Genomic DNA, 20,230 nt, shown 5'->3' with positions numbered 1-20,230 from the left:
CGGGGGGACGGGGGGAGGGCGCTAAGGTGGACCGCGGCATCACAGAATCCCAGCCTGGGAAGAGCCCCCCCCCCATGCCCGGGGTCTCGCTCGGCCCCGCCCCTTCTGCCCCTCCCCCGGCCAAGAACCGTCTTCTGCCTTTCTTTGTGTCCCGCACACAGTAGGCACCTAATCAACGGGTATTGATGGTGGACGGGCTAACTGCTTAGAGCCGGTGTCCAGGGGCCAGACCCAGGTCAAAGGCACTGCCTGCCTTCAGGGAGCTCGCCATCCGCCAAAAGGATAAATTGGGGACAACCGAGACGGGGGAGGTACTGGCCGGAGGCACGGAATAGGAGGAAGGGCTGGACTTTTCCCGGACTTCAGGGGTCCTGCCGAGCCCTGCCCTCCCCACCGACCCCGAGAGGGGCCCACGGGCCCACAGCCCCACCGTCCTGCCCGACCCTCCTCTAGCTGAGGACTAGCGGACTCCCGCTTTCTCTGCCTTCGGGACTTCGCTGAAGGTGGGACCACTCCTACTGCGCAGGCGCCCTGCGGTCCCTGCTCCATCGACTCCATTTCCCAGAAGGCTCCTGCCGAGCCGCCCGCTGTGTCTCCGCGGCCCGGCCCCAATGCCTTCTGGGAGTCGCAGTTCGGGAGTGGAACCAGGCCGGCGCAGGCGCAGTGTCTCCTGCGGGCCCTTTGGGCTTTTTCTTCTCGGTGTGGCGGCGCCTCCGACTTCGCCCGCGGAGGCGGTGAGTGAGGGGGAGTGGGGAGGGAGAGGAGTGGGGAGGGGTCCATGAGGAGAGGCGAGGTCCGGGGTCCGCTGGAGTAGAGAGTGTGGGGGGGGGCAAAGCGAGAGGTGGGTGGGGTGCACGGGGTCAGAGGTCAGCAGGGGTCATGGAGCAGCTCAGGGGCTCGCAGAGGGAGGAGGGCAGTGGGGGCCCGGGTGGGGGAAGGGTCAACGGGGGAGGTGGAGGAGGGGGCCCAGGAGGAAGAAGGTCCTCACCCCGTTCAGCCTGGCCCCCCCCCGGGATGCTGTGACCCCGGGACTGACCCCAGGACCCCCACATTGTAGAAGCCAGCCCTTTGAGGTCCCCCTGCTGAGCCCGGGAGACAAAGAAGAGGGGGACCCTTATGGAGGGGCAGCGGGGGGGGGCGCAAGAATTAGGGGGTCAGAGAGGGTCCCAGCCCTTAGCCACGGAAGAGACCGGGGAGGGGTCCCCCCAGAGACCCTGCTACCCACGGGATTCACCCGCTTCTCTTCCCACCCCCAGGACCCCCCTCGGACCCAGAGCATCCTTGTCACCCCCGGAGGAGGAGGAGGAGGAGGTGACCATGGAGCGGCCGGGCCAGGACTGGAGGGGGAGAGGTGAGGGGGGAGGGGAGGAAGGGGCGCCCTGGGGGGGAAGGAAGGGTCCCGGGGGTCTCCTGGGGCTCTTTTTCTCCCTATCCCTCTTCTGAGCTGTTCTGCGCCCACCCTGGTCTCTTTGCTCACACTGGCACCCAGGCCAGGTGATGATCCCTCCTGGATTCTGGCCCCTCCCAGTGGGAGGTGTGCAGAGATGGATGAGGAATTCGGGGGGGCCTGTTCCCCCCAGGATTCTTGCCCTCATTCTTCCTCCGCAGGCGTCTTGGGGGGATTTAGGTTCCTGATCCATTTCCTGGTTCCCAGTTAGAGTCTTGACAGTCCTGGCATTTATTAAGCTTGAACTCTTTGCCAGGCCTGAGATGGCCCTACCCTTGGGGGGTGGGCAGTGGCAAACTCCTGCCCAGAGCACTGACCCTTGTGGAGGGGTGTGCAGGAGGTGGTCAGCAGAGGGAAGGCTTCATGTGCAAAGTGGGTTTTAGCTGGGATGGGAAGGAAGCCAGGAGGAAGAGAGGGAAGCCCCCCTCATCACTGGAAGGGGGCGATTATAAAGGGAATAGAGGGTCACCGGTGGAGAAGAGGGATGGGGTCCCTTGTGCATCCACCTCCTCACATGAGATGGGGGGGCTCGGGTGGAAGGCCTCACTTTTTTCTGTAAAGTGGAGGCTGGCGCTCAGCTGAGAGTGAGGGGAGGCACCTAGGGGAGGGCGGGATTGCCTGGCCACAGCCAGGGCCCAGGTGAGGGGCAGCGAGGATCTTCAGGGCGCCAGGCACAATGGCCTCAGGTTTTCTCTAGCTTTGTCGGGCTGATGCTTGGCAGGAACCCCAAGAGGGGAGGGCACCAGGGGGTCAAATGGGGCAGGGAAAGAGCTGAGGGGTTGGAGGGAAGGCGGAAGCACAGGAGATCGGGTGGGATAGCATGAAAGAAGCTTTTGGGTGAGGCTGCGGTGGGGTGGAGGAGGCCCTCCTGGAGGTGAATAGGTTGCTGTGGGAGGTTAGAGTGTTTGAGGCAGTATCGGTGTGTGTGGAGCCCCCATAGTGTGAGGGCAGGAGTTGGGGGTGACAGACTGAGCCTGGCACTGAACTCTGGGGAAAGAAGGGCAGCGGCCGGGAGGCTGGAGCCACTAAAGTGCCCAGAGACCTGCTTGGCTGGTAGATGGGGTCTGAGTGACTGTCAAAGGAGGAGAAGGGAGGGTGGGGGGTGGCAGTGCAGCCTCGGGGTCCCCCCACTCCATCAGCGGACCAGGGAAGGGGAACTCAAGGCTGTGCCATCAGGAGGGGCGGGAAGATGGAAGGGTGGGAAAGGAAAGGGTTTCAGGTGAAAACAGGTTTGTTATCCACTGAATGCACATCCAGAGACCCCGAGGAGGGGTGGCTAGCTCTGAGCGCAGCTTGGGGGGAGGGACAGGCTTTGGCTACTGGCCACCATGCTTCGGGTGGGTTGTTGGCATCCTTAAGGCCTGTCAGGGTTAGGCTGTGCCCTGCAGGCGCTCAGGCCAGGCTTAGGAGGAGTGAGGGGTCACCGCAGGCAGGGGAGAGGGCAGCCCGGGGCAGGTTTCACGTTACACATATTTCTTTCAGTTATTCCAGCTCAGTCTGTTTGGAGGCAACCCTTTTGTCCCACCCTCAAGGCCCACTCCTCCCTTATTCCCCTTTCCTGAGTTTTAACATGTTATTTTAACTTATTTGTGCCTTTTCTTACTTCATGTACTGATTCATGATTCTCTTCCCCCCCTCCCCCTGCTCAGTTAAGTGGTCAAGTCAGCCCCCTTTCTTTCCTCCCCTTCCCCTTTTGTTCTTTACATTTCATTTTCTGTGCCTTTTTCCAGAAAGAATTCCTTTCCCTTCCCTTCCTTATTTATCCTCCTTTTCTGCTCCGGACTTTATTCTTTGGTGCCTGTGTCCTCCCCGGAAGCTCTCCCCACCGCAAGCCCCCACACAGGGGAGGGCATTGCCCCAGTCTGTGCCCTGCACCACCGCCCGTAGCTTTCCCTGGCTGTGAGGAGAGCTCCTTGGGTCCGGCTCCCCGGAGGCCCAGTCCTGCCCTGCTTCTCTGTCTTCTCCCGCGGGTGTTCATGGGGTTGTTCCCTCCCACCCCTCCTTTGCCTCCTTGCCCGTTCTCCAGCAGGACCTCTTCTTCCTGGGGGAGTAGTTACCTTTTCTCTGGTGACCTTTGACTTCACTAGGGCCACCCCTGTTCCTGTCAAGCATCATCACTGCCCCCTTTTACGAGGCCCCTTCGGTTCACCTGTAGGCAGGGGCTGGGTGTCCAGGAGGTGTAGGGCGCCTCGGTCAGGGCCTCCTTCTCCACCATGGTTTCTGTTTGACTTCTGCTTTTGCTCTTGTGAAGTCTGCCTTCTCCGGTCCGTCATCTTCTCTGCTGCGTGGATCTACCCTGCTGGTGTTGCTATTGTCCGAGGTGTTGGTGAAGCAGGCCAGCTCTCCAGCTGATGCTCCAGCTGGGAAGGGTTCAGCTGCCTGTTACTGAGCCTCTCCTTTCTCATGGATGGTCCAGCACATGTGTGCAGGGCGAGGCACCGGGGATTATGTCTTGAGCCCTTCACAGTTGGGAAACATGCTTGTTTTCTGGTTGGTGGGGAGTAGTCTGGAGTGGCGTGGGCGGGCTTTCTTTGATGGTGGAAGGCCTTTCTCCTGGTCTCTCAGGGATTTCTTGTTTGTCAGCGGGAGTGTTCAATGAACTGCTGTGTATCGGAGGCAGTCAGGCTGTTTTCTTGTGCAGTTTCTAGCATTGTGGTGGTCAGGTTTTCAGCCTGTGATCCCCAAGCTGTCTCCACGCAGCCATTGCCCAGAGCAACACGGTTTTTGCTGTTGCCTTTTGCTTTGCTTCCCGGTGTCTAGATTCCCGGCCTTGTTTCTCTGGGGACACTCACTATCGTGGGTTCAGGTTTTTTATTCTGTCAGCTTTCACAATTCTGATTTCTCCTTTTAGCTGCTCAGAAACGTCCTGCTGTGGTTTTGACGCTTTTCCTTGAGTCACAGACTCCTGGGCTCTTTTATGGGATCTGGAGGCCACAGCCCCCTTCTGTTGTGGATAGCTTCCTTTTTTGTTCAAGGTCTTTGACTTTCCTTCCTCCTGAGAACTTGGGTGATTTCCGTCTTTTTATCCCCTTGTGGTCCCCTGCCTCTCACTTTCTGACTCTGCCCTGTTTGAGGGCAGAGCCCCCTGGGGGCTGGCCTTCCTAGCTGTCTCCCGGTCCTCAGCTTCACCAGCCTTGGTGTCCCTCCCTCGGCCCCTCTGTTTCCTCCCCTGTCCCCCAACCCTCTGCCTGTGGCTCCTTCTGGTAGAAGGAACTTGGGGCCCAGCCAGCCCCCACGCGTGGTCTCCTGCAACCTTGGCCTGGGAGTCAGTCCCTTAGAACTGCCTTGTGCAAGACAAGCCAGCAGAGCAAGGATGAGTTATCTAGAGCAGGAAGGTGTCTGGACGGTCTTGGCCCTGGTGGCTCACTCGCTCAGCCCCCTTGGACGGGCCGTGAACCCAGAAATAGTGGTGGAGGAGAAGACAGCTGCCCTTTGACCCTGGGTGCACACCCAGCTGCAGGAGGCGGGGTAGAGGGTGGGACCCTAAGCAGGGTTGTCCGCATCTTCCCTCATCCTCCTTTTTCTCCCCTCTCAGCTCTGTCTTGTGAAAATGCCACTGTCCGCCGAGAGAGGAACCTCCGAGATGGGGAGGGAACGATGGCACCCAGGGGCCTGGCAGCCCCCTACCAGGTGAGTGGGGGCTTCCCTCCCACCTTGTTCTTCGGCTGTGGGCTCGTTGTCTTCCCCTTTCTTCTAGAGAAAGCCTGGGAGTGTCACATGGACCGGAGACTTGGGTCTTGGCTGCCCCAGGGAAGAGGAGATCTCTGGGAGATTTCTGGAGGGCAGAAGCAGGCCTCAGGCCTGTAGGAGCTGCCACGCCAAGGGGCAGGTGGCCCCTGAGACCCCTTCTCGCTCTGGTCATTGCCAGGTATCTGAAGGGCTGGTCCTGGATGCCAGAATTCTGGCTTACAAAAAGGGCCGCGAGGCACATTTGGGGTGTGTGGAGGCCCTGTGTCGGTGTCTAAACTCCTTTCCAGAGCGGCTGGGCTGTCTCACTGCCCCAGCCATGGTGCTTCAGTGAGTACATCTGCCAGCATTGACTAGCATTTCTCTGCTCATGGTTGTTGAGAGGTTTGTTAAATTCTCCTGTTAACTGTCCTTCAGCACACCAGTAGTTTTCCGCATGTTGAACCTCGCTAGGTAGAAGACCTGCTTGGATCTTACAGAATCCGTTTTAGGCATTTCGGTGCCACCGCTTCGATGTTGGCGGTGGCACCTTGGTTCGGGCAGCTGGACCTTTTGTCTTCTAGAAGGACCCTGGTACCACTATATTTGCACGGTGCTTAGCAAGGTTCGTGACTTTGGCTTTTGGTGCTGGGATGCTCCCAGACCACCTTCTCCACCATGCACAGCCCCTGAAAACAGCTCAGATGCCCATGGAGACAGCGCCTGCAGCCTTCAGGCTCAGACCGCCCAGCAGGTCCTCCCCCCCCCCCCCCGGTGGTTTGTAGTGATCGTTAATTCTGCCATGTGGCGCCCTGCCGCTTCCCACAAATCTGGTCGTCTTCGTGGCTGTGGCCCGTGTGGCCCTGAGCACTCTTCCTGCCCAGGACGCAGCTCAGCCATCCCCAGCTCCCAGCACACACAGCCATGCCAGCTTCTTCCCTGTTTCAGAGAGAGCTGTCTCGTAGAAGGAAGTTAGCAGGGAGATCTCAGGAGCCCATCAATGAAGCAAGTCAGCAAGCCTTTATTAAGCATAACAGTGTGCCTGGCGCCGTGCAAGTACAACGTGCTTGTATACCAGTACAGAGAAAAGGCAGTCCCCGCCACTGGAAAAGAGAGGGCCGGGCCAAGCTTCCGTGCAGGTGCTCAGCCCCCTGCGGGGAGAGGCCAGATGGCGGAGTGGGCAGTTCCGGGGGTTTGACTGCATCTTGCCGGATGCTCTTTTTTATTTACTCATTTATTTTGGCAGTGACTGGGTCTCTCCACACCACCTTGGCTAGAAATGCAGGGCCTGCTCCCAGGAGCAGGGGCTTGCTCTTTTTCCAACGTGGGCTGGTACCTCCCCCCCTGAGGGCGAGTGTGGACCCCCAGTCCTAGGCCCTCCACAACTCAGCGCTCCATCGGGCCCGCTTGATGAAAGCTGTTCAGCTCTTGAGCCCAGTGACCCCCCCCACACACACACATATTGAGTTCTCACTCTGAGCTGTTTTTGAATTTGCACTTTTCTGATGTGGAGGTTGGTCATTTTTTCTCCTCAGGACCAGTATGGGCTGGCTCAGGCCATGCGGGTTGGGGGGGAGGGTCCATCCGTTGGCTTTGTTGTCCCTTTTGGGCAGATTCATTTGACTTGGGTTGGCTTTGTCCTGTTGCATTTATTAAACCCTTACTACATTCAGGCCAGTGTGCGGGCTCCTGCTCTGAAGCCCAGAAGTTTCTGCAGCAGGTCAGATGGAGGTGGCCCCATGGTTGTTGGGGTACAAACCCCTGAGTGCTTGTTCATGTCCTTTCCAGATCGAACCAGGCCAAGGACTCTGGGGAAGCCGGTGCTGTTCCCAGGGCTCTTGGGCTCTGGTGTGGAGCTGCTTCCATGGGTGGAATGGTGGGAGTGATGCGGGTGGTCTGCCTGGCCCGGCCCCCTGCCTTCTGTCCCTCCTCTGGGTGCCCGCGCACGGCGGCAGCACTGGGCTGTCCCAGCTGGCCTGGGCCCCTCTGGGCACTCCTCGTGAACATGTGAACAGCTCCTTGTGTCTGGTTAGGTGAGCGCTCTTTGTGGCAGTCGTGGCTTCACCCGTTTATCTCTGGGGAATGACCAGCTCTCAATTCATTTGGTAGCTTTGGCGGTCGGCATTTTCTCAGCTATTTTCAGTCAGCAGAGATTCTTTTCTGTTGGCCCGTTACGAAGGGATCCCTTCTCCTGAGAGAGAGAGAGCGCGTGTCCCCGTCCAGAGCTGAGGCAGGGGAGAGCGGGGCCTCCGCTTCCAGCCCAGAGTCACTGAACTCCCAGATGAGGAAATTCTCTCCACCAGCACAGATCCGCTCCTCAGCAGCACACAAACTTGCAGGGAAGTTAGTGGGCTCAGGGTCTGGACTCGGACCTGGGTCCTCCTGGCTTGGAGCCCAGCTCTCTAACCTCGCTGGCACACGGCCTTCTGAGGGCTGGTACTGAAATGGGGGAAGGGGTCCCTTCGCTGCCTCAGTGTCCTCATCAGTAAAGTGGGGTAATAACAGCACCTCCCTCTCCAGGTTATTGTGAGGATGGAATGAAATAATAGTTGTGAAGCGCTTGGCACACTGCCTGGCATGTAATAGGCACTTTATAAATGCTAGCTCTTATAATTGTACTACAGATAGCTCCTTCAGGCACCTCTGCCCATGAATATATAACATTTTATATTGAAACAACGCTTCCAGCCATCAGTAATTACCGTGAGATGTTAAAATGGATAAAAAATTGAAATATTAATTTAAAATAGTCATCATATGCCCATTACATGTTAAGTTAAATAGTATTTTCCAAAAAAAGAAAAGAAGCAGGAAAAAAAATAAGGCAAAGAGAAGCCTTGTCTGATACATTTTGGTAAATCTCTTTACTGTCCGGCTCACCAGAAGAGGACAGCTGGGTCCTGCCAGCAGCTTCTGCATTCAATCTGTTGTTTTGGTTGCAGTATGTGAAGAAAAAAAACTGGCTTCACAAAGAGACGTGGTTAGAAAAGGGAGGGAGTATTTTAATCATAATTTTTAAATGTCTTAGCATGAAAGTTGCAGCCTGGGCCCCCCAGGGGTCCAGACGCTCTGCGAGGACTGGGGCTTTGATATCTCTGACCTTGTAAGCGCCTGGGCCATCCCCAGCCCTGATGGACATCTGGCCACTGGACCCAGGTGGCTCTGGAGGAGAAGGTGAGGCCAGTGACCTTGCACGGCCCTCCCTCACTCAGGTCAAAGTCAACCACGAGGCCTGTCGTCCTCTGCCTGGAGTCATGGTGCTCTCGGAGAGCACAGGACAAACCACACCTCGTGAGCAGCCTGTGAGGGGGGTGCCGGGATGAAGCCCAGGCTCACGTGGGTGGGTCACAGGGCTGAGCAGGATCAGAGGTGAAGTCTTTCTGACTCCAGCCAGGGGTCCACAAACCGCGCCGAGCCTCCTCTCTATAAATAGAAACATCCCACATCAATGAGAGAAGTGGCAGAAGAGCCAGAGAAACCCGCCAGACTTAGAGCCCCGGCACCACTCTGGTGGGGCACAACCCACCGTGTGCTCCCTCCTCATCAGACGGTCAGGCGATCCGAGCCCCTCCTCCCAGGGTCGGTGGGAAGATCCAGGGGGGGTCACTGGTGCGGTGAGCACTCCCAGATGTTAGCTGCTGCTCCTGTCACTGTTGTGTGTTTGACACTGCAGGACCTGGTGACCTTCAAGGACGTATCTGTGGACTTCACCCGGGAGGAGTGGATGCGACTGGACCATCCTCAGAGGGCCTTGTACCGGGACGTGATGCTGGAGAACTACCGGAACCTGGTGCTGGTCTCGCTGGGTAAGCAGCCGTCATCCACGATTCAGGCTGTGCCCGCCCAGGTCTCTGCCTCCCCCAGACTCGGGCTGTGCCTGCGAGGGTCTCTGCCTCCCTCAGATTCAGGCTGTGCCCTCTGGTCTCTGCTTCCCCCAGACTCAGGCTGGGCCTGCTGGGGTCTCCACTTCCACCTTTGGGAGATGAAAGTTGGTGGCAGGAGGCCAAGCAGTGACTTGGCCCTTTTAGCAGGGACTCAGTTGATGCTGAGGGGCTGCGTTTTCCACATCATACCTGTTTTCACATCATAGGACAAGATTGCTTCTCTTTCTGCCTCGGTTGCCATCAGTAGGTGTGCCCATCTTTTTGCCTTTCCCAGCTTTGATTAAGTGCTTTCTTACAGGCCTTTGTTAGGAGCCTGTCATTCCATCGTCCAGAAATCCAAGTCCCATTCTGAAGACACAGCCCTCCCCGGCTGGTCACTTCCCCCCAAGCTGGCCTTTCTCCTTTGAAACCCTTCCATTGGCAATGAAAATTCTGCTGGCTCCCCAGGGATGGAGAGTGCCCAAGTGGCATGCCGTGGCTCCCTGCCCCCCACTTCCCTGAGGAGCCACACCTTCAGACTGGCTAAAGCCTCACCCTCCAGGGGCACATCTCGCCCTCTTGCAGGCGGGATGGCCAGCCCCCTGTCCCTGGAGCACCAAGAGTGGCAGAAATGCAGATCTTCCCCATCGGATGCAGGTGTCTGCTCTCCCGCGTGGTAGAAGCGACATTCCCAGGCCTCGCTCCTGTGGCTCTGCTCTGGCCAGACTCACATGAAGGAGTGTTCTTCTCAGGTTCCAAGCCCAGCTTTCCCGTGCCACTGTCTGGTTAATGCAGAGAGATTTGGAAGGAACCTCTTAGTCCAACTTGGACCTGGCTGACAAGGGCCTCTGCTCACAGACCTCCAGGCATGTCCTGCTGCCCTCCCCTCCCTCCGTCAGCCCCTTCCTCCAGTTCTGATCTGGCTTCTGGCCTCATCCTACAGCTGGGTTCAGCCATCTCGGCAGCAACGGCATTCAATCCAATTTTTCTCCCCTATGCTGTTGCCCCCACTTCTCAGTCCACCAGCCCCAGCTTTCTGGCCTTCCTTAATCCTTGCCTGAGATGGGATCTGCCGGCCTCTAGCATCCCCTCTCCAATCCTTTGTCCAAACAGCAGCCCAAGGCCAGGGAGGTCACTGGGACCTGAGCCATCTGCATCCAGTGGTTCCCTGTCCCCCCTAGGACAAGATAAACGTTCCTCTGGCATTTAAAGCCCCTTACAGTTCCACTGTAGCATTGGTATCCAGGCTGGTTTCCCGTCAGTCCGCCTCACATACTGTCTTTGCCGGCTGAACCGGTTCAGGGGATAGAGATCCAGGCCTGGATTCACGCCTGGCCTCGCACACTTCCTAGCTATGACTCCCTCTCTCTTGGCCTCATTTTCCTCAACTATGAAATGGGGATCATAATCACCCCCACCTCCCCAGGGTGCTGGCATGAAGGCCTAGGCCCTTCCCTCTCTTCCGTGTCCCTCCTTCATACCTAGAATACACTCTTCCTCCCTGCTGAGTCCTTCACTTCCTTCTACAGTAGGGGCTGCTCAGTGGTTCAGTGGAAGGGGTGCTAGACTCAAGGTCAGGAATACCTGAGGTCAAATCTTACCTCAGACATGTAGCAGCCTGATTCTGCACAAGTCACTCAGCCTCTGTTTCCTTATCTGTAAAATGGGGCCAGTAGTAATAATAGCTATCCCAGGAACATGGGGAGGGTAAAATTGAATAAGATTGGTAAAGTATGTGGCCCTCGCCCCGTGCCTGTGTACCGATTCATTTCCCCAGGAAGAACAGAAGCTCTTTGTATCCCCAGGACGTAGCATAGCACCGTGCATTTATTAAATGCCTATTGAATTGGTAAGTTCCCTTTCTGAAAAGAGGATTCACAGGAGCTTCTCCTGCCATGTCCCTGAAATCTTCCTCCTGATTTCCTCCCTCCTCCATGTAACAGCTCTTCGAGTACTTTGAGGTCATGGTAGAATAGAGCCCCTTCCCCAGTCTCTTTCAGACAGAATGTTCCTGGTCTTCTTGTTTTGCACAATTTTCAGTCTCCCCACCATTGTTGTTGCCATTTTCTGGATACACTCAGGCTTGTTAACTTCCTTCCTAAAGAATATTGCTCTAAATTGAACACCGTTTCCATAAGGGTTCTGCCCAGGACATGCTAAAGTGCAGATCTCCCCCATTTAGTACCTTGCTTCTCCTAAAGCAACCTAAGATTGTATCATTATTTTTTCGTCCAACACTCTTAGTGGTTCCCTAGATGCCTTGGTGAATTGAGTGCCAGACTTGGAGTCAGGAAGACCCAGATTCGAATCCTGCCTCAGATACCATCTGGGTGACTTTAATCAAGTCACTTAATCTCAGTCAGCTTCAGTTTCCACATCTGTAAAGAGAAATAGTACCTACCTCACAGGGTATAGCTCTAAGGAGATCCTAAAAGGACGTTGCAAAACCCTTAAGGCCCTGGGTCAGCGTGAGCTCTTATTACTATGAGAAATGTGCTTGGAATGGCCACAGCACCTCAAGCTCTCTCCAAAAAGCCTCCAGGGCCCGGCATGGAATCCTGAAAGTGGGTGGCAGTGCTCAGGCCATTTCCATTCCCTGTTCTGTTTTGTTTTCGTTCGCACAAGCAGGGCATCCAATTTCCAAACCAGACGTGATCTCCCGGTTGGAGCAAGGGGGAGTGCCATGGGTGCTGAAGAAAGGAGCCACAGGACGAGCCTTTTCAGGTGAGTGCAGAGAGACCGAGACAGGAGTCACTACACTAAGGTTTTCCTGGCCCAGCAGGAAGAAGCAGCACTTTCAGAGTGGTCACCTCATGGCCCTCATGCCTGTGAAAGAAAGCTGAGGTGAGCCTTAATGAACTTCCTCAGATTTGAGAAACTCCTTTTTTTTTTAAATTAAATTTTATTTTGGGTTCCAAATTCTCCCCCTCCCACCTCCATTGCCATACACTCTACAACTCTGTATCTCATCCACGAAGATATTGGGAGAGATTTTGTCAAATGCATTGCCAAGAGCTAGAAGGCTGCCCCCTCTGCTGATCTACTAGGTTAAAACCCTGTCTGTGAGGGAATAAAGTCATTTATCATGGATTGATTGGGTTTTAGAAAACCTGTGCTGGGTTCCTTTGAAATTGCCCTTTTGGTTTAATGTGTTGAGTTTTTTTTTTTTAATTTTGGCAGTGAACTTAATTCTTTGTAATTTATAGAATCTACTTTTCCATCTTCTGCTTTCCAAAAGAAAGCATGACACATACTCATCACCATTATTCTGACATAGCTCTGACTCCATGACTTCTCAGAAACAGTGTCCCCATTCCTATCTGTAAGTTCTTTCACTGCACTAAGATGGACTTCCCTGACTTGCCTTGGATTTAAGTTACTAAATGATGTTCAGGAGGTATTATTTTGTCCTGGAAAGAGCCAGGACCAGGGGTCAGAACATCTTGGTTTACCATGAGCCTCTCCGCCATAGTAGCATGTCCTTGGGTCACATGTTCTGAGCCCATCACTCTTCTCTAAAATACTCAGATTTAATGTTTAAATGACAGAATACACAGGCAGGTCTTCGTAAACTTTAAAACATTGTGCAAATGTGAAGAGCTATTGTTATTTCAGCTACTACTTAAAGTTTGACAGTTCTTGATTAGGAAGACAGGACTAAATGTGCCATCTCTTCCTTCTTTCAGATAGGGAGACTAAGCCTGAAGCCAAGAAGTCAGCTTCTAAGCTGTCCATCTCCATGGAAGAATTCTTTCCAGGGAGATCCATAAAGGAGGATTCTCAAGGGGGCAGTTTGGACCAAGCTGGTGAATGTGCTAGCAGATCAGAGCAGCAAATGGGAAGCCAGGAGGTAGAGTCCAAGTACGTCCGAGGGGCCCCCAAGAAAACACCCAGCAGAGGGAGAGGTCACGAATACAAGAAGTTTGGAAGAAGTCTCGGCCTGGAGGCAAACTCGTTTCCTCAACAGAAACTTCCAAGGGGAAAGTTACTCCGTAAAAGTGATGCACGTGGAAAGAGCTTCAAACAGTATGCAGAGCTGGTGAAAGGCAATAGAATCTCCTCAGGGAAGAAACTTTCTAAGTACAATGAATGTAGTAAGTCCTTTAGTCACAACGTAGACCTTCTTCAATATAGAATACTTAATGGAGAGAAACCTTACGAATGCCGTGAATGTGGAAAAGCCTTCAGCCGAAGAACAAACCTTACTGTCCATCAGAGAATTCATACTGGAGAGAAACCTCACAAATGTAGTGATTGTGGCAAGGCCTTTATCCAGAGTGCACAACTTACTGTGCATCAGAGGATTCATACTGGGGAAAAACCCCACAAATGTAGTGAGTGTGGGAAGGCCTTCATCCAGAGAGCCCAACTTGCTGTCCATCAGAGGATTCATACTGGAGAAAAACCTCATAAATGTAATGAATGTGGAAAGGCCTTCATCTCTAGAACACACCTTACAGTGCATCAGCGAATTCATACTGGAGAGAGACCTTACAAATGCAACGAATGTGGAAAAGCTTTTATCCAGAGAGCACAACTTGCTATACATCAAGGAACTCATATTGGGGAGAATCCCCACATATGTAATGAATGTGGGAAAGCCTTTAACCACATATCAGCCCTTAATTCCCATCAAAGAATTCATACTGGAGAGAAGCCTTATAAATGTAGTGAATGTGATAAAGCTTTCAATCACTATTCTTCCCTTGCTCACCATCAGAAGATCCATATCAGAGGGAATCCTTACGAATGTAATGAATGTGGGAAAGCCTTCAACCGAAGATCATTTCTAACTTATCACCAGAGAATTCACACTGGAGAGAAGCCTCATAAATGTAATGAATGTGGGAAAGCCTTCAGTTACAAGTCTTCCCTCACTCAACATCAGAAAATTCATACAGGAGGGAAGCTCATATGTAATGAATGTGGCAAAGCCTTCAATGGAAAAGCACTCCTCATGTACCATCAGAGAATCCATACTGGAGAGAAACCCTATAAATGTAATGAATGTGGTAAGGCCTTCAATTGCAATTCTTCCCTTACTCACCATCAGAAAACGCATACTGGGTGGAGACCTTATGAATGTAATGAATGTGGGAAAGCCTTCAGTAGGAGCACACACCTTACAGAACATCTAAGAATTCACACTGGAGAGAAACCCCATAAGTGTAATGACTGTGGGAAGGCCTTCATCCAGTTTACTCATCTCACTGTACATCAGAGAATTCATACTGGAGAGAAACCTCACAAATGTAATGAATGTGGAAAGGCCTTCAAATATAGATCATCCTTTACTTCCCACAGAAGGATTCATACTGGAGAGAAACCTCATAAATGTAATGTGTGTGGGAAGGCCTTCACCCAGATCACCCATCTTACCGTGCATCAGAGAACTCATACTGGAGAGAAACCTTATGAATGTAATGTGTGTGGGAAAGCCTTCAAACACAGCTCATCCCTCACTTCCCATTACAGAACTCATGTCGATGAGAAACGACGAATTTAGTGAATGTCTGAAGTCATCTTTTCACTTGGGAAAGACTTTCATTCACGTCGAAGAATACAAAAGTATGTAAGTAAAAATGCGGCAAAGCTTTCAACCACAACTCATCCCTTACCATCAGTGAACTCATATTGCAGAGAAGCCTTATAAAAACAGCCCTGTGAATGTAATGAGTGTGGTAAGGTATATATGGAAGCACCGTCTTACTGCAAATTAAGACAATTCATAATAAATAGAAACCCTTCCATGTGTAGGAACTATCTCAGTTCCCATATTGGCTTCCCAAGTCTTTTCCTCTTTCCTCAAGGCTCTTATAACCCCTTTGCCTCCCAGAGTTTCAGCTGGTAATAGCTGTTCACATTGACAAGATCCAGTGTATAATCTCTCAAACCACCCCCTTCTCTTCCCCTCCCCCCTGCCCCAGTACTATCACCTCATCTTTCTTCAGGTCCCAGGAGAAGCTGTCCGCGTTTTAATTAAGGATAAACCCTGTGCTTGTGCCCTTGATCTCTTTTTTTCTTGCCTCTTCCAGAACTTCCTCTAGGAATGCTCTCTTGTGCACCTTCCGTCTCCTTTCCACTTGAGCTTTCCTCTCAGTCTGCAGACGTCCTTGGCGCCCCAGTGCTTTCACACCAGATGCCTCCTCCTCTAGCATCCTGTCTGTTTCCTTGGCTTCTGCACGCCTTCCCAAAACATTCTCCCTTCTATGCCTTTCCACTCCCACCAGTGACTCAGGCATCCCCAAATCCAGTCATTTTCTGTGGAGTCCTCATCCCTCTCAGCCTCTTGGAAGCATTTGACGTGGTTTGCAATCCTCTCCTCCCTCAGTTCCATGGAAAGCTTTTCTGCCCCGATTTTCTCGCTTCTTTCTTGTAGTTCGCTCCCTTCCAGACCCCTTCAGTGAGTTGTGCCCCAGGATTCTGTTTGCGGCCCTCACTTCAGCATTCTTTGCAGCTGAATCTTCTGTCCTGACTTGAGCCATAACTTCTGTGCAGCTAACAAATTTCCACTTCATCTTCCACTTCGGTGCATTCCAGCTTGTTTCAGAGACAGGACTTGAGTTTGAATCCCAGCTCTAGTTTCACTGTGTGTGAGGTTGGTAAGTCTCTTCTTTGGACCCAAGTTCCTCATAGGGAAAATAAAGGAGTTGGACTGCGCTGACCTCTGCGGTCTCGTTGAGCTGTAATCTATGATTTCGTGACCCCAAGTCTCATTGGCCCAGGGTTCTGGCCTGGAGGTCTTTTTCAGTTCTCTCTGATGTACTGTACTAGTTATCTTTCCCACTTCATCTGCAGCATGGGTAAGGGTATCACTCTCTGCCTTTATCCAAACTGCACGGGGCCAGGCCTAGGCCATTGACTCACTGTACTGGAGAGCCCCTTTCAAGCTGAGCTGGGATCATGAATGACTATGCTTTGGGTTCAGACCTTCAGCTGGTTCTGAAGCTACCAGGCAGCCATCATTTGGCTTTTACCACCCTGTGTATTTGCTTAAATCCAGGTAAATGATATCAATCACCTTTCTTTGTTCTTCCAGTTAGAGAACCACAGAAGACAGCCTGTTACTGAGTGGTTCCCTTTCCAGCTGTTCTGTAAGCGTCCCTTCCCTTGTGCAGATTAGAAGTTTGCTAGGACCTGAGCCCAGCCCAGCAGTGTGCAGGCTGTTGTCCTTCCTCTTGAAAAGGGCTCCATTTGTCCTTCTGCCAGTCTGCAGTCCATCTTCTGTCCCCACGATCTTCCAGAGGTCATTGACAATAGCTCGTTCATTCATTTCAGTCACGTCCAGCTCTTCGTGACCCCAAATGGGGTTTTTCTTGGAAAAGACACTGGAGTGCTTTGCCGTTCCCTTCTCCGGGTCATTTTACAGGTGAGGAAACTGAGCAAATAGGGTAAAGTGACTTACCCAAGGTCCTACAGCTAGTGTCTGAGGCCAGATTTGAACTCATGACTTCGCGTGCCACCTGGCTGCCCAGTCACAGCGATCATATCTGCCATCTGTCTCAGAACTAGTGTCTTTGTCATTCATCTCCTTGGCAGAAAAAACCAAACCCCCCGGGCCAAGTGACTCAGGCAGCAGTTTGGAGTTTCCTCTGATCACACTGCCTGCCCCAGGCAGTTGTCTTGGTCCTTTCAGGAGCCGCCTCCTCATGCCCGGGGTAGTTCACTGTCAGGCACACACAGGCCCCAAACCACCCCAAGTCTTACCCCCCTGACGCTCTTGTACAAGACCGGCTCCTTTTGCAGTCATCCTCTGTTGTGCTTTCTGAACATTTTGCATATGCTCTTCTCTATGCTGGAGTTTACTCCTTTTACCTTGTTCTTTAAAGCCCAAATCAGATGTCTCTTTCCTACCCCCACCATCACCCAAGCCCTTCTTCCATTTGTTAAAGATCCCCTCCCCTCGCCCCAACAACACACAGCACCTGGAACCTGAAAAGTAGTTCGTGCCTTTCTAAGGCAAATGGGCTACATTCCAAATTACTTTCCCTTCTAAAAAGGGAGCGGCTTTGGCAAGGGACCTGGTTGAGTAAAAAGTGCACAGACTATACCATGCACCTGTGGGAGTCTAGGCAGGATCCACTAGAGAAGGTGAGGTGGGGCAGATGTGGCCCCTTGTGGATGGCACGTGGATTGGGTCAGCATTGCTGAGCCTCCTCGTAATGAGATGAGCCATGCCTAAGAGGCCATCCTGGAACCATGAACAGATGAAAAGTACTTCTGTCTAGACCAGACCTGGAGTCAGTGCAGCATCCTGTTTGTTTGGGACAGGCCATGGGGAACTGACACTGAATGGGAGAAAGACAGCAGGGTCAGTTACATTCGGAAAATTGGCAGTGCTTTCAGAGATCCCAGGCTGATCAAAAACAACATGAAAACCCATATTTTCAGTACAAATGATTCCCTGGTGATGCAGAAAATGATGAGGCCTGAGCTAAACGTCAGCTGCAACGTGTTTCCAGGGAAGAAAGGGCCTGAAGGGTTACTGGGTTTGTCATGTGGCAGGAATGGGGTGACGTGGCAGCCCAAGTGCTCCAGTGGTGTCTGAAATGTGCAAGACCAGGGAGGGAAGAGGGGAGGCGATTTTGGAACAGTGTAGACCACCCTGAATCCGGCAGGGAGAGAAAATGTGGATGGGCCATGATCTGCAACCGTGGAGTGAAGAGCCAGAAGTCACTGGTCCATTTTCTTTGTGGATATCATATCGTCTCATTAGACTGCTAATTCCTTGTGGGCAGGGACCAGGTTTTTATCTAAGTTTTATATGTTTCCCTTGGATTTAGCACAGTGTTCTGTGCGTATAGGATACTTAACAAATTAAACTCAGATTTATGGTGTGAAAAGTTTCTTGAGTATGTACTTCGATAAAATCAGTGAATTTGAGTGTAAAAGACTATAAATGGTTCTCTGGCATTGCCTAAAGCCCTCCATAGGTGGTGCTTTTATTGAACCCTCGGTTTGTATGTATCGAAGCCTAGTGGCCCAAAATCGCCATTCCCAGGTCTCTCGCCCCTGGCAGTGGTATAGGACTACCTCAGGACATCTTAGTGTCGACAGATTGCTGACACTGGCAGATAAAGAATTCATACTGTACACCTTACCCCGGGGATTTTTGTGTTAGATAATTTTTTTTTTTTTTGCAATTGGGGTTAAGTGCCTTGCCCAGGGACACACAGCTACTAAGTGTCAAGTGTTTGGTCTGAGGCTGGGTTTTAACTCAGGTCCTCCTGACTTCAGAGCCAGTGCCCTATCCATTGCACCACCTAGCTGCCCCTAGATGAATCTTTAATGTGACTTATTAGTGGTTCTAAGACTGGGATGGAATTTTGAGTTCTATCAAGTCACACCATTCAACCTAATCCATTTATATAATGTGTCTTTGGATAAGAGAAAATGGGGGAAAAAAACAGCCACCGTTTTGTGGCCTGTGGTACCACTACAGTGTGTCACTGCCCCCTGAAATATCAGAAGATAGTAGTGGGAGGAGCAGTTAGGTGGCGCAGTGGATAGAGCACCAGCCCTACATTCAGGAAGACCTCAGTTCACATCCAGTCTCAAACACATAACACTAGCTGTGTGACTCTGGGCAAGTCACTTAATCCCATTGCCTAGCCAAAAAAAAAAAAAATAGTAGTGGAGAGGGATGGCATTGGGGTCCAGCATGGATAAGGAGTCACTGGTAGAGATTTGGGAGCAAAGCCCTACTCTAGGTCCTTTCCTCTAATGGAGAGAAATTATTGATCCACTTAGCCTTTCCTCAGGTCCTGGCTTGGATCCTGTGGTTTCAAGAACCGACACTAGGGTCTGCCCACTGTTGGTGTTTTTTCTGGACCCTTGATTTTATCAGTACAGGCAGCTGAGGGACTTTCCCCGGCAATGCACTGTAGGTGGGCACCTGTTCAGCCAAACAACCTTGGTGAAATTCCCAGACTCACCTGGGTCATCTTTGAAGGCAGGAAGGCAAGGGTACTTAACCCTTTCATTTTTGTTACGGACTCTGGTGAGCCCTTAAATGCTCAAAGAGAAATGCACTCTATTCCAAAGGAAACCAACCGTACTCAGACAGGTTCATGGCTAGCAGGTTAAGAACTCTTGGTCTCAGGGGTAGATGGAACCAGTGTGCCAAATAGCATAGAGGTAGGGTTGTCTCCCTTCCTCTGTCCTTCCGTTTCTGCTCTCCTGTAGCCCTGTCTCATGCTGTGCCAGCCGGCAGCCTCTGAGTGTCTCCTAGGACCACTGCACCAGGGATGTGAGGATGGCCGGACAGACGCTGTGCCCACTGTTTCTGCAAGCGTTCAGTTGCTTCCAGTGTTGGTAGCTCCAGTCGGGCAGCAGAGTGCTGGAGGTGGAGATGGTAGCTGGCTGGCATGCGTACACAGGACTGTGATCCTCACAGTAGCACTGCCTGTGCCCTCCAGACTCGGGGGTTTCTGACATTGATACTTTGAGCTCCCGTGCAGTGATACTGTAGGTGGCACGCCAGTGGATAGTGCCAGGCCTGGCACTTATTGGCTGTGTGACCTTGGCAAGTCACTTCATCCTCTGCCTCAGTTTCCTCATCAGTAACATGAGCTGGAGAAGGAAATGGTAAACCACTCAGTGTCTTTGCCAAGAAAACCCCAAATGGGGTCACAAGGAGTCAGACAACAGAACCACAAGGATACTGAGTCAGCTGAGTCACTTGCAAATCAGAAGCACTCCACCGGGACCTTTATCGAAGCTGTTGACATAAAGAAATCATGGCAGAACACAGCATGTGCCTGTCCCTGGGGTTCTGCCCTAGACACCCTGCCAAGTGTGACGGGGAAACAACTTCTCTTTGAATTTGTCCAGTCAGCCCATTCTGAATCCATCTTTCCCACAAGAATAGTGTGGTTTATTTTATCAAATTCTTTGCTAAAAGCTAGGTAAAGTTTACACCAGATAAGTAAATTAACAGAACCTGCTACACACAGTTATATGCCAGCAAAATTTAGAATTCAAAAAAAGTGGAAGATTATCTACAAAAATATAAAATACTTAAAAACACCACCGTGTAGACATCACAAATAATCCAGTCACAGAGGGAAGCCCAGGGCAGAGGCGAGAGGCAGAGAAGGGAAATGGAGCGTTCTATTGATTGCCTTTAAGGCAAAGTATCTGAACTCTGAGAGTATACCTTGGCCTCATCCTGCGCAGAGCCTGCACCGCCGCCTGCTTTCTGGCGGTGTCCAAACTCTGCTGCTGCTTCCTCTCTGGCCATCCTCCTCCTCCT

The 20,230-nt window shown here is 52.2% G+C and overlaps 1 protein-coding gene across 1 annotated transcript; it reads left to right on the top strand.

Annotated features, from left to right (window-relative positions):
- Positions 1–646: 646 nt before the first annotated feature.
- LOC110197761 (uncharacterized) lies at positions 647–17,819 on the top strand. Its single transcript, XM_020971818.2, has 6 exons — positions 647–734; positions 1,257–1,351; positions 4,983–5,077; positions 8,787–8,919; positions 11,602–11,700; positions 12,663–17,819. Exons 2-6 carry the CDS (start codon positions 1,318–1,320, stop codon positions 14,480–14,482), a joined length of 2,181 nt encoding a protein of 726 aa, XP_020827477.1. The 5' UTR covers positions 647–734; positions 1,257–1,317; the 3' UTR covers positions 14,483–17,819.
- The last annotated feature ends 2,411 nt before the right edge of the window (positions 17,820–20,230 follow it).

This window comes from Phascolarctos cinereus, unplaced genomic scaffold, assembly GCF_003287225.1.
Source record: "Phascolarctos cinereus isolate Bilbo 61053 unplaced genomic scaffold, phaCin_HiC Scaffold_726;HRSCAF=1367, whole genome shotgun sequence".
Classification (NCBI taxonomy): Eukaryota; Metazoa; Chordata; class Mammalia; order Diprotodontia; family Phascolarctidae; genus Phascolarctos; species Phascolarctos cinereus.
Note: the sequence above shows the minus strand (reverse complement) of the source record. Positions and strands in the feature narration are given on the sequence as shown.